The sequence below is a fragment of the Anoplopoma fimbria genome, chromosome 23 (genome assembly GCF_027596085.1).
Source record: "Anoplopoma fimbria isolate UVic2021 breed Golden Eagle Sablefish chromosome 23, Afim_UVic_2022, whole genome shotgun sequence".
NCBI classification, from domain to species: domain Eukaryota; kingdom Metazoa; phylum Chordata; class Actinopteri; order Perciformes; family Anoplopomatidae; genus Anoplopoma; species Anoplopoma fimbria.
In genome coordinates, this window is record NC_072471.1 from 681970 (window position 1) to 696153 (window position 14184).

Genomic DNA, 14184 nt, shown 5'->3' on the forward strand with positions numbered 1-14184 from the left:
GCGGTTCTGCCCGCTGGTCTTGTTGGCCCGCTCGATGCTGCGCTGGCTCCAGTCGGTCCAGTAGATGTAGTCCTGGTACTGGGTGAGGCCGAAAGGGTGAGGGAGGTCGTCCGCTATCACCTCACGGTCCTGACCTGAGGACGTAGAGACAGACGGTTTTTAATGAAGACACATCCTTAAACAACATTTTTTACAAAATCTGTATTTAAAAATAACACAAAAAGTTAAAAAAAATTGCGTCTTTTTTGAGCCATCTAATGAAAAGATGGTGTTCATATTTCTCTCTGTACAGATCATCACGTATATGCCACGGTGTATTCAAGCCATTGTAGGTAATAAATAATAATAGAGCTGGAAGAGGGGGGTAATATTCTGAGATTAAAGTTTATGAAACAAAAATGTGGATATAATCTGTGATTAATAAATCATAAATATGCGAAAAATTGTGCAAAACCATGGTAACGTTAGCCCTGTAGTTGCTCCTAAATTAGTGTTAATACGGTAAAAAGGCCTCTGAACAGACGAAGAACGTTGATTAAACCTTGAAAAAGGAAGTAATGAGGTTCCTTGACAAATAAAAAATATGTCAAAAAAGAAATGAGCAGAGTTTGTTTCTCTTTTCTCTGAATATGAAGGAATGTTTTTATACCTACACTCCCTAAAAAGATGTACATATCTTCTTCACAAAAACAGTTTGTAGTACATTTCTGGATCTGCTTGTTTAAAGGCTTGTTTATCTGCGAGGCTGAATTTTTGTATTTGTATATGTTTGTTTGTCATGTGGACAAAACAGTTTATGCTTCTCCTAAAAAATAAAATAAAATAAAAGAGTCCATAAATCACTGAGGAGAAAAATAAACACGTTGGCTGACATTTAGTCGGCAGATAATTATAGAAAAGTTCTAGTTTGTAAACTTTCTTAATGTGTTTTAAATTGCAACATTTCATATTTTTAGCACACAGGAAATTAAATCATGTGGCGTTGTTGTCGAGCTGTTTCATTACAGACCTACACGTTCTAAAATACACAACACTAAAAACATTGGTAACAAAAACTAAAAGTGGACTGAAAGTAAAAACCACAACATTAAAACTAAATCCACTAAATTAAAACCAGGAGTCAAACTTGATGCGTTGATGAATAATAAAACAGCAGAGATGTTTCAGGAGGTTTGGTTCTCTGAGAGGAACATGTCAGTCCTGGTTCTCCACAGAGAACACTTCAGGACAGCAGAGACGCTTTGGTTTCAGCCCAGCTTTGAAGTTTGAGAGCGAGCGTCTGAGGGGAACACGTTCTCCTCCGGTCGTCTGAGGGGAACACGTTCTCCTCCGGTCGTCTGAGGGGAACACGTTCTCCTCCGGTCGTCTGAGGGGAACACGTTCTCCTCCGGTCGTCTGAGGGGAACACTCAGTATGTGGAACACTCAGTATGTGGAACACTCAGTATGTGGAACACAGCTGGTGATTTAATGCAGAGGAGATGACTTCACTTCCACCGCCGGAGGGAATCCAGCAGCCTCTGACTCAATCAAAGGTCAACGACCTCTGAAGACATTTAACAGATTTATTTTGAGTAGTTTTTGAGGAATTTATTGTTCTAGATAGCAAGAACTCTGTGTGTCCTTCACATATCTCTAGAACCGTTCTCCTGATAGACTTCTCAGTCTGCAGGCGTTTTGATGGAGGCCACAGGGAGAGCAGTGTTGAATACGCTGCCATTTGGCCAAATAGTGGCCGTCTGGTGGGGCATTGTAGGTACAATAATTAATCAATTAATTACAGAGTCTGAGAATATTCAGAAAAACCTACAAATTCACAGGGAAGAAACTTGGAAGTTCTCAGAGACTAAAGTCGTAAATCTAAGAGAAAATTTAAGATAAAAGAAACTTGGATATTCTTTCCCATCTAAGTAGTAAATATACTGGAAAATATGTTCAAATTCACGAGTAAAAGCCTACAAATTCACATGAAAGAAAGTTGGATATTCTGGGATTAAAGTCGTAGATTTAGGAGAAAAAACTTTATTCTCTGAGATCTGAGTCAAATTGGATTTCTTTCACATTAAAGAAGTACATTTACGGGGAAATATGTTCATATTCACAAGTAAAAATCAACTAATTGACAGGAAAGAACTTGGATATTCTCTGAGATTTAAATCAAAAATTTACATTTGAACCTTAAGTGTCAGAAACTAAATGATCCTGGATTCTTTGCAAATCTGTTTTCTTTGCTGCTGCCTCCAAAACTTTGAGCAATTCTCACTAAATTTGGTTCAAAACATCTCTGGAAGAAGACTATTGAAGTTCCATACGGTTTTGTTTTGGCCGTTAACGTTAGCACAAACTCTGAGGTCAGAGCTAACGTTACTAAAGAACTCTCCTGGACGCCTTGTGCTGCTGCCTCCACATCTGGTGGACACGTGAGGAGACGAAGGCTGAATGAATCATCTGGTGTTTTTCTCAGTGAGGAGTGAGAAGACCGACACGGTTATAGTTCAGTAGAGACAACAGGAAGACGTGCAACCGTGTCCCGCATGCCGGACTCAAACCGCGGACGTGACAGTGACACGGTGTTCATCTTAAGACCTCTTCAGCACCAAAACGCTCCAACTGATGATTTAAACTTAACGTTATCAATTAAAAACCACGTCGAGGTGTTTTTCTGTGTAAAAGTCCATCTTGTAATCTTAAAGTTCAACATGAACGGTTTCTGTAACCGTTGACTCTCTCGTCTTATTTAAGGTTTTAATACAGAGGGGTCAGCTTCTCACCGAGCATGTTGGAGGACTCGATGAGCGTGGTGTCGAGGTCGGTCCAGTAGAGGCGGCGTTCTGCGTAGTCGATGGTGAGCCCGTTGGCTCGGCCCACGTCGGCCACCAGAGTGATCCGACCCGTCCCGTCCATCGCCGCCCGGTCGATCTTCGGCTTCCCGCCCCACTCGGTCCAGTACATGTACCTGTGGACCGGAAACAGGGCGTCAGTGGTTCTGAGGGGGGTCTCTGGTCTACAACGGTGTTTTTAGGGACAGCGTGGGTTAAATAAATGAATAATTAAATTACAGAGCCGGGGATTATATTCAGAATTTCTGAGATTTAGGTCGTAGAATAACGCAAATTGCTAATTTTCTGAGATTTAAGTCATAAATTAACAAGAAAAAACCTGCTTATTCACCGGAAAAACTTGGATATTCTCTGAGAATAAATTCAAATATTTATTATATATATCATTTTTGGGATATTCTCCCACATCAAAGGAATACATTTACGGGATAATATGAACACATTTTTGAGGAAAAACTAAAATATTCTCTGAAATTGAAGTGGAAAATTTCAGGAGAAACAAATTCTGTTTCTTTTCTCTCTAAAATACTCCGTCGTACCGACCCGTCTCCTCTTGTTCTTAGTTTTAGTTCTCACCCTTCAGCCGGATCCAGAGCCAGAGCTCGTGGACTGTCCAGGTCCTTCCAGACCAGGACCTGCCGGTGCTGCCCGTCCAGTTTGGCCACCTCGATGCGGTTGGTTCCGGTGTCGGCCCAATACAGGTTCTTCCCCAGCCAGTCCACCGCCATCCCCTCCGGGTAGTCCAGCCCGAACTCCACCACGTGCTCAAGAGCGCTGCCGTTCATGAAGGCCCGGCTGATGGTCTGCAGGGGGGGACCACGTAGAGGGACGAGTTCAGGTTCCATAGCAACAATCTAGCGGTTTACTGCTGTTTCAGGACCATCAGACTGAACCCTTCATTAAACACTAGATATAAAGGAGTGTGGGCCCCCGCTCTCACCTTCAGCGTGATGTCGGTCCAGTAGATCCGGTTGTCGGTGACATCGAAGTCCAGCGCCGAGGCCTCCTTGACGCCGGTGAGCGGGATGGCCACGTTGTTGTTGTTGGTCTCCAGGGAGATGCGGCGGATGTCGGTGTGGCGGGAGAAGAGCAGGAAGGCCTCGGGGACGATGCAGGTCCTCATGTCGGCGATGAGCTCCAGGCCGATGGGACAGCCGCACTGAACGCCCACCGGCTTGTAGAGGCACAGGTGACTGCAGCCGCCGTTCTGCTCCGCACACGGGTTGGTACCTGAGGGGGGCGGGGCCACAGGTGAGTCACATACAGGGTTCTGTTCAGAGGACTCATGTCTGGAGGAGTAGGTTTCATTTTCTTTAAAATTAATCTGTGTCGTTTCCACCTTTGTTGGTATTTGTGGCTGCATGATGTGATTGTTTCTCTGGAATCAATATGAATCTGTTTAGTTGTGTTGTTGTTGGAGATTTATTGAGTCATTGCACAGCTGCAGAGCCACTTCAGTTTAGTTAAGATTAAACAGAACCAGATGGAACATGTTAATCAGAGAGCTTTGGAGGACTGGTAGGAGGAATTTGTGGTTTGTTGTTATCTTATTGCTAAGCTAATTTAGCGGTTTGCTGCTGTTTCCAGTCTATATGCTAAGCTAAGATAGGAGTTTACCTCTGCTCCAGTCTTTATGCTAGGATAAGGTAGCTTTTTACCTCTGTTTCCTAGCTGTTTTCTTTCTAAATGCTAAGCTAAGATAGCAGTTTACCTCTTTTCCAGTCTTTTAGCTGTTTCCCTCTGTTTCCAGGCTTTATGCTAAGCTAGGCTAGCTGTTTCCAGTCATTTTGCTAAGCTAAGGTACCCGTTTCCAGTCTCTCCTCTAAGCTAAGCTAGCAGATTCCAGTATTTATGTGAAGTCTCGTAGCTTCTTAATGGAGCAATATGTATTCATCAGGTCCTCACTGGAAGGACTAAAGCCCTGAGGAAGACCTGGGACTTGTCTCCGTCTCTCCTGGACTCACCAAAGCACTTGTGCACGTTAGCGGCCTTGAGGCCCATGAGGTCGGGCAGCTGGTCGATGATGATCTCCCTCTCCGCGGTGCGTTTGTGGACACGCTCGATGCTGCGGCGCTGCCAGTCCGTCCAGTAGATGAAGTCTCCCAGCAGAGTGAAGCCGAAGATGTGAGGAAGTTTGTCCTCCACCAGCACCCGTCGTCCTGTCCCGTCCATGTCCATCACCTGAGAGACAGACAGACAGACGGGAGGGTGAGACACACTGAGCATGCTCAGAACACATGCGTTAGAGTGTTGAACACCTAACAGGAGAAGGAGGCCCTAATGCACTGCATCAAACACTAAGCATGTTTCCCATCATGCCCGGCGGTTTCCACATTGTGTTTCTTGGCTGTGTGTACTGAGCATGCTCAGAAGCGTTCAGGCGACCTGGCAGCACATCGCAGCGCCGCTAATTAGAAGCAACAGCAAACTAACAAACAGCAACAGAAAGCATATGGCCGCCACATTTCATCCTGCTGCTGCTGCTGCTGCTGCTGCCGCCTCTTCCTCCTTCTTCTCCTTTTCATAACCTTCTCCTTCTCCTAACCTCCTTCTTCTCCTCCTTTTCATAACCTCCTTCTTTTCCTTACCTCCTTCTTCTCCTTTTCCTAACCTCCTTCTTCTCCTTATTTTCCTTCTTTTCATAACCTCCTTCTTTTCATTACCTCCTTCTTCTCCTTTTCCTAACATCGAACATCATGCTGTATTGAAGAAGACTTGAAACTAGAGATTGAGACCATAAACTCATGTTTACAATGTTTACTGAGGGAATAAATCAAGAGAGAAGTAGAGTCATTTTCTCATAGACTTCTATACAACCAGAGGAGTCGCCCCCTGATGGACAGCAGAGAGAATGCAGCTTTAACACAGGAAGCTTTGACTTCACTTTAAAGAACTAGAAGTCGACGCCTGATATCAAAACAAATATTTTTTTGCTACAACTTGAGACATTTAAGAACATGAGAATGCTCATCATAGACTTCCATCAAAATGTTTCACCATTTATATCAATGAATTAATTAATGTTTTATTATGATTTTATATTTATGACTAGTACACTGCTGAGAAACTTCTGATGGATCAACCAAAAGAAAACAGATCCTGCAGAAATACAAAGATCTGGAGCTTTTATTGTGAAAAAACAAAAAGGTCTGACTCTTAAAGACACATGAAGACGTCTCTGATGATTCTGTCTAAACATGCAGAGAGACTTGAAGAGAAATCTGTTGAGTCCAGTAACGATGGACGGTGTGACGCTATTGGCTGCCTAAACCTCCTCCTCCTCCTCCTCCTCCTCACAGAGAGAGGGTGAGGAGAGAGGAGGTGTATAAATATAAAATGAGTTTCCATCCTCAGCCAAAAGGTCTCCTCTGGTTTTGGATTGTGACCGCAGTGCGGCGACGGTTTCAGATTCTGGTTCTATTCTAAACAGAGCCGACCGCAGCTGGAGGGCACGACGCAATCGGAACCAGATGTGGGAACCCGCCGCAAAGAAACGGGTCCTCCAAGAAACCAGAGGGAGGGGAGGGGGGGACAAGAGGAAGCCCCTCCCCCACTGAGCAAGACCAGAACCACCAAAACCACCACCTCCGAGGCTCGTGAAGGGGGTCAGGTGAGGTCAACATGGAGGGATGGCGTGAGGACAGAAACCACAGAGGAAGAAAAAGAGAACGTTGTGTTTTCATTCTCAACTGGACTGTCGACACCTTTCACAGAGAACGTCTGACGGGAGCAGAAAACTGAAAATATTCTCCATCTACACAAAAGCTGTTATTTTCTTGTTCTTATATTCATGCAGTAAGTTTCTCAATTAACAAAAAAAACTACAACTCCCAGGTGAACTCACACTGAATATAAAACTACAACTCCAGCTGACCTCACACTGAATATAAAACTACAACTCCCAGGTCCCCCTCCTTCCCAGACAGTAAAGCTAGTAAAGGGAACACGGACCTCGATCTTGTCGGTCTTGGCGTCCCCCAGTAGAGTTTGCGTTCGTCGTAGTCGAGGGCGAGGCCGTTGGGCCAACCCAGAGACGTGTTGACCATCACCAGACGCTCCAACCCGTCCAGGTCGGCCCGCTCGATCTTTGGCACCTCCCCCCAGTCCGTCCAGTACATGTAGCTGCAGACGCAGACAGGAAGGGGATTATTAACATTATTAATATTTTTATTATTATTAGAGACGTAGACAGGAAGGAGCTTCTTCTTCTTATTATTATTATTATTATTATTAACATTATTATTAACATTATTTATAGAACAAACAGACAGGAAGGAGCTTATCAACATTATAATAAATGCTATTATAATCATTATTGATATTAAAAACACAGACAATATTTATGTGTTGACTTCTAATCAATTACAAAAAAAAGCTGAATATGAATAATTGATCAGTTCAAAATGGCAGTTTGACCCAGAGATCTTTATCAGATGGTTCTGTCACCTGATCAGTTATTCTGAGGATCAATTAAAAACTCTCTTTTCAGTAAAAATCATCTGCAGAAGATGGAATGTTATCTGAGAGACCAATCATTCCCTATTGATCGTCTTCAGATGACCAGGACTGTGACCAGGACTCATTGATGGACTCACCCGGCCACGGGGTCCAGTACGATGGCTCTGGGCTCGTCCAGGTCTTCAGAGATCAGGATCTTCCTCATGGTCCCGTTGAGCCGGGTCACCTCGATGCGGTCCGTTCCGGTGTCAGTCCAGTACAGGTTCCGGGCGATCCAGTCCACGGCGATGCCGTCGGGGTGGTTGACCTGAGACGTGACCACGAACTGGGCGTCGCTGCCGTCCAGCAGCGAGCGGCGGATGGCCTTCACGTCGTCGTCCGTCCAGTAGAGGTACCCGTCCACCGGGTCGTAGTCGATGGCGATGGCGTGCCGGATGTCCTCCACCTGCAGGATGATGTCGGTGAAGTCCGGCGTGTCCAGGGAAATGCGGCGCAGGTCTGTCCGCCGGGCCAACAGCAGCATCTGAGTCGCACCTGAGGAGCAACGGGAAGGTCAGAGGTCATCAGAGGTCATCAGAGGACGGACAACAGGGGGACACCGGTAGGACGGTATGGCTTTTATTGATACTAGTAATCTGTTATAATCGGTGGTTTAGCATCAGATAAAGATGAGACTAAACTGATATGAATAATATTGTATGGCTGCGTAGGATTGTTTCAGACTCGTGACTCCAGAGAGTTTGAAGTCCAAAAGTAAAACGTTATTGAAAAAGATAAATGTAGTAAAAAAAAAAGATAAAAAGATAAATGTAGTAATTTCCCAAACTCACAACATGTTTTATCTAACAAAGTATTCTCTTTCAACATTTCCCTGCAGTCAAAAAACTGTTTATCCTTTACCAGATTTAAAGAAAAGAGACTTTTTGAAACGGCTAAAACTCTCAGATGTTCAGTTTATAAAGATGTAAAACAACGAACAGCAGAGATTTCACCATCAGAGAGGATCTTTCATACGCTGACTATCACAAGAGTTGCTGATTAACTTTCTGTCGATGGTTTAATCGGTTGATTGTTGCAGCTCTACTGTTTTTTTAGGCTTCATTTCGATGGTGGATTCAACTCAAATGTTTGGGGCTTTGCTGAACAAAAAGCAACGAATCAGCCGAAGCTTAAACATCCCAGAATGACAGAACAACTAGAGTGTTGTTGGTGCAGGACAGACGTCACCCATCAGCTCAGACTCTCTGGTGTAAGAAGAAGAAGAAGAGGAGGAGAAAACCCTCAAACAGTTAAAGCTGGCCGTGAATGGAGTCATTGTCTGCAGGAGATCATGTGACCTCGTCTCTCACAAAGGCTGCCCCGCCTCCACTGCTCCGTCGCTCTGCAGCCAACCAAACATGTAAATAAAGGGAAGGCAGTGTGGGGGGGGGGGGCGGAGATATGTCCGTCATTCAGATACAAGCAGCCCGGCTGGTGATGGAGCGGGGGTTACCACGGCAACCGCAGGTCAAACCCAACGCCACCTTTAGCTACTGTGAGCGGCGTCCAGAGAGGACGAGGAACGAAGGAAAGACTCAGAGATACAAAAACACACACACATACAAAAACACACACACATACATACAAAAACACACACACACACACACACACAAAAAAAAACACACAAAAATACAAAAAAACAGACACACACTAATGAATCCAATCTGCCCGCTCCGGCTGAAACCTCGTAAACAGTTACACAAGAGTTTTCTTTTTGTGTTTTCCGTCTGAAAATAATAGATCATCTCCAAACGTTCAGTTACTAGTAGAGGAAATATTTGCTGCTCTTTTGTTTCAACCCGAGAGTCTCTGAAGACAAACTGCAGAGACAGAGATTCACTCTGTTAGGAACATCAGAACCTGATTTCAGGACTTTGTGGTTGAGGATCATTTGTCAAAGTTGTGGACAGAAACTTTTCTCTCAATACAATGTTGATTAAAGCAATAAGGTGTTTTTGCAATAAAAATATTGATGACAGTATGATAAAGAAACAAACTGTCAGGGCTCCACATTATATTGTAATGTACATATGTATTCCCATCACGCTGCTCAGATTAATCACAGTGACCTGCTTATAGCCGAGCTAGCCGCTAACTAGTATTGAGAGAAGGTAAATTATAACTTTATCATAAGAATGTATTTCCAGAATTGTATTTTTTGTGTGAAAGTAACCATTTTATTTATGAAACAAAGTAAAAAGAAAGTGTGTTGACTTCTTTTTATGCAATTCCCAAATTATTTTATGATTTTTTTAAAAGGTCTACAAGTAAAACATCTCAGGTAAGCATCAATAAAAACATAATGTCAAGCCCCTCGTTGTTTCCAATACCTCTCATGTTTTTCCTGAGATTTCTCTTTGACTTTTAAGTTTGACATTCTTAAAATGTTGTGGTTCATCTAACAAAATCTTGTTTCGTTAGATGAACGAAAGGTGTGTTGGTGTTGTTTATGATGATGGGTGTCCTCACCGTCTCTGCAGGTCTTCCCGTCCTCCAGCAGCTGGACTCCGGTGGGACAGGCACACTGATAGAAGGGTTTCATCGGAGACAGGAGACAGAGGTGGGAACATCCTCCATTCTTCACCAAGCAGGGAGTGGTCGCTACTGTAGACAGAGAGAGGACGTTAAAGACTCACTACTGTCTACAGAGAGAGGACGTTAAAGACTCACTACTGTCTACAGAGAGAGGACGTTAAAGACTCACTACTGTCTACAGAGAGAGGACGTTAAAGACTCACTACTGTCTACAGAGAGGACGTTAAAGACTCACTACTGTCTACAGAGAGGACTTAAAGACTCACTACTGTCTACAGAGAGGACGTTAAAGACTCACTACTGTCTACAGAGAGAGGACGTTAAAGACTCACTACTGTCTACAGAGAGGACGTTAAAGACTCACTACTGTCTACAGAGAGGACGTTAAAGACTCACTACTGTCTACAGAGAGGACTCACTACTGTCTACAGAGAGGACGTTAAAGACTCACTACTGTCTACAGAGAGGACGTTAAAGACTCACTACTGTCTACAGAGAGAAAGACAGAGAAGGGTGTTAAAGACTCACTACTGTCTACAGTTAAAGACTCACTACTGTCTACAGAGAGGACGTTAAAGACTTACACTAGGTCAATGTTGGAACCTAAAACACCCCCTCTGGTCACATAATCCTAAACTCTTCAGAGTCCTTGGGGACATTTAGACTCACATATGTTTTGTCTCTTGCCGCTGAAGACGTGGATGTCCATCGGTGAGAAGATGTCCGAGTGGACGATACGCTGATCAGCTCCGGTCTGTTTCCTGCAGGAGTGGATGGAGTGGGTGTTCCAGTCGGTCCAGAACAGGGTGTCCTCGTAGAGGGTGAGGGCGAACGGGTGAGGCAGCTCTCCTTTGACCACCACCTCCCTGAAAACACACATCACAGAGTACATCTACTTCAGTATCCTTTAGATGTACTTTAGTGAAGACACACAGTGGAGGACATGTTGTGTACCTGGAGGACCCGTCCAGGTTGGCGCGGTGGATGAAGTTGTGTTTGGCGTCGGCCCAGTACAGTTTCTCCAGACTGTAGTCCAGAGTCAGACCGTTGGGCCAGTAGATCTCTTTATCGATGATCATGGAGCGATTCGTCCCGTCCATCCCCGCCCGCTCGATCTTTGGGATCTCACCCCAGTCCGTCCAGTACATGTACCTGAGGACAAAGGAGGACATATATCAGTACATGTACCTGAGGACATATATCAGTACATGTACCTGAGGACATATATCAGTACATGTACCTGAGGACATATATCAGTACATGTACCTGAGGACAAATAAGGACGGATCAGGGGGACGCCATGATGTCTGAGACACTTAAACAAAACTACATGCAAAATACTGCAAATTTAGAGAGAAGCAACGTGCATGAAAAACTGCAATTAAACATTTATCACAGAATCATCCACAACCAGTCACTCAATCTAACAACTAGTCAACCAGCAACAACAAGTCATCTAACAACTAGTCAACCAGCAACAACAAGTCATCTAACAACTAGTCAACCAGCAACAACAAGTCATCTAACAACTAGTCAACCAGCAACAAGTCGACGGCTGAAACAATAATTTAACAAACTAGTCCAAAAAAACCTCACTCTTTACTTCATGGTTCACTCTTAAACTCACTCTTTCCTTCATGCATCACTCTTAAACTCACTCTTTCCTTCATGTTTCACTCTTAAACTCACTCTTTCCTTCATGCATCACTTCATTTTCAAAACTCACTCTTTACTTCATGTTTCACTCTTAAACTCACTCTTTCCTTCATGCATCACTCTTAAACTCACTCTTTCCTTCATGTTTCACTCTTAAACTCACTCTTTCCTTCATGCATCACTCTTAAACTCACTCTTTCCTTCATGTTTCACTCTTAAACTCACTCTTTCCTTCATGTATCACTCTTAAACTCACTCTTTCCTTCATGTATCACTCTAAATCTTTAAATATGGCTCATCAGAGCAGAAATGCAGCTCCAACAACTCGTCTCCTCACAACAAGAGCTGCTTTGTGTTTGCTACCTGATGCATTAATCATCCCGGTTGAATCCGGTCCAGCTCTGCGTTCCAGCGTGGATTTAGAGAACCAGTTCACCTCTGAGACTAAACTACCACCGACTGAACCTGAACCAGAACCAGAACCAGACTACACACTTTGTTTACAGGAACACTGTGAGCTCTTTTAACACCTTTAAATAATTACAGCATGACTCGTTTTTTAAAAGTAAAGTACTAACGTGTGTTCATTTTACTTTCTTCAGTGTCGCTCACAATTAATAAAGGAAAACTATGAAACTATAGAAGAAGAATAAATAAACTAGGAAATTAATAGTAACTGTGGTTAGTAAAGCAGATAAAAAACACACTGTAGAGTAGTTTAAGTTAATCTTTAAACCTCATATTTAAGACTTTTATTTTGGAGTAACATTTGTGCAACATGTGTTTTTACTTCAGTCTAGATTTCTTTTGCTTCTACAGTTTTGCAATAAAAAACAAACAGACCATTTAAGATAAAAAAGTAACACTAAAAAGATGAAAACACTATGAATCGATATAGAATAACATTAAAGCACATAGAATACAGACTTTAACTGTTTGAGTTTACATTTAAAACTCATATTTAAGACTTTTATTGTGTAGTAACACTTGTGCAACCTGTATTTTTATTTTCTCAGCTAAAGAAAAACCAAACAGATAATTTCTGATGAAAAAAAAACTATCAATAAAAAGGTTAGAAACCTATTAATCTATAGAGAATAAACATTAATATTTAAGCAGATAGAATACCGACTGTAAGCGTGACAGATGTACACAAAGCAGTGCATTATGGGCAATTATAGTAAACATCACAACACCCCAGACGTAAACACTGCAGACGTCCTGTAACGTGAACAACCAATCAGATTCATTTTGGGTGAAGACAACAAACAAAAGACCCGTTTTCTACGATACACAGCTTGACTAATCGACTGGTATTCCAGAAGATGAGATGAAGCAACTCTCTGCTCCTAAATGAAACAAATACAATCATGGATTTCCTCAACCTGAGCCCTGTGCCATGTTAAATAACACTGAGTGGACATCCAGCCGTCCTCATCCATGTGGAGGACAGACAGGGATTAATGCTGCACTACCTTCTTCTTCTTCTTCTTCTTCTTGCTAAGCAACCGCTGGAAAAACAAAACAGCTGCCGCGGCAACAATGAGCCCTTTGTGAAAAACACAAAACAGCAGAAAAACATGAAAAACATGAACGCATGACAGTTTAATGAAAACAGATGATGTGACATCATAACACGGAGCGATGATGTCACAACTTTGATCATCAGAGTACAGATCTCACTGAACGGACTAGTTTTACACATGTAGTCTGGTTCAACGGCCTTCATTCACACGTTCTCACATCAAAGTAGTGAAAGGAAGTCCTTCAACTCAGGTGAACTCACTGCTGGTTATCAACAGCGATGCTTCGTACTGTATAAAGACATATACATACTATATGTACAAGAAATGGTGTAAATTCTTTCAAGAAAACATCCTTTGTAAACCCACTGGCTCACACATTCAGGCCTGTCTCTCCTCTAGCTCTGTCTGTGCACAGATGTTATCTCCACATCTGTGTAAGAACATCAAGAGAAACCAGAAACCAGAGTTGACTTTCTGTGATTGAATACGTGTAAACCAATACTGCTCATTGTGATTGGACAGACTGTGATGTCATCATGCGTCACATTACAGACAGACCAGGTGCTCCAGGTAAGAGAGAAGAGAAATCACAGCCTTTATGTATTCTATAATACGTCTCAGCTGTCCAATGAGAGCCAGACACACGACTAGCCCCGCCCCCAGAGGACGTGACACCTCCAGCAGAGAAACTTCAAAATAAAAGACTTTTAGCAGAATATAATAACCAGGGTTAATGATAAAAACACAACCTCGCTAACTAAAACACAATAATGTATCCATGAATACTAATAACCAATCGATGAGCAGTATTCAGCTGTGAGGTCAGAACTCAGAGTTTGTATTCCAGACATTAAAGTCGACCACGTTGGTTTCAGGGTTTGTGTTCCTGGTCTCTGAGCGGCAGAGCGGCTCCCTCTGACTTTTATCTCCCACACTGAGGAGGATCAAACACCGAGGAGGAAGAGTCTCCATGAATAGAAACCCAAGAGGGACGAGGAAGGAGCCACATTTAAATAAAACTCATGAATACATTACACCGTCTTTTATCTCTGTCCTAATGGATTTACATGCTAATGTGAGACACCGAGGGACAGGAGGAGAGAGGAGAGGAGACAGGAGGAGCGACGGGAG

General features: G+C 43.1%; 1 protein-coding gene across 1 annotated transcript in view; it reads right to left on the minus strand.

The window, feature by feature from the left end:
• Positions 1–14184, minus strand: part of lrp6 (low density lipoprotein receptor-related protein 6) — a 30132-nt gene that overhangs the window by 12274 nt on the left and 3674 nt on the right. Inside the window, 11 exon segments of the mRNA XM_054624909.1 lie at positions 1–134; positions 2771–2955; positions 3416–3642; positions 3780–4069; positions 4804–5020; positions 6791–6816; positions 6819–6961; positions 7435–7831; positions 9806–9940; positions 10541–10737; positions 10826–11023. The exon segment at positions 1–134 is cut by the window's left edge and continues 193 nt beyond it. Coding sequence (XP_054480884.1) covers positions 1–134; positions 2771–2955; positions 3416–3642; positions 3780–4069; positions 4804–5020; positions 6791–6816; positions 6819–6961; positions 7435–7831; positions 9806–9940; positions 10541–10737; positions 10826–11023 — 2149 coding nt within the window.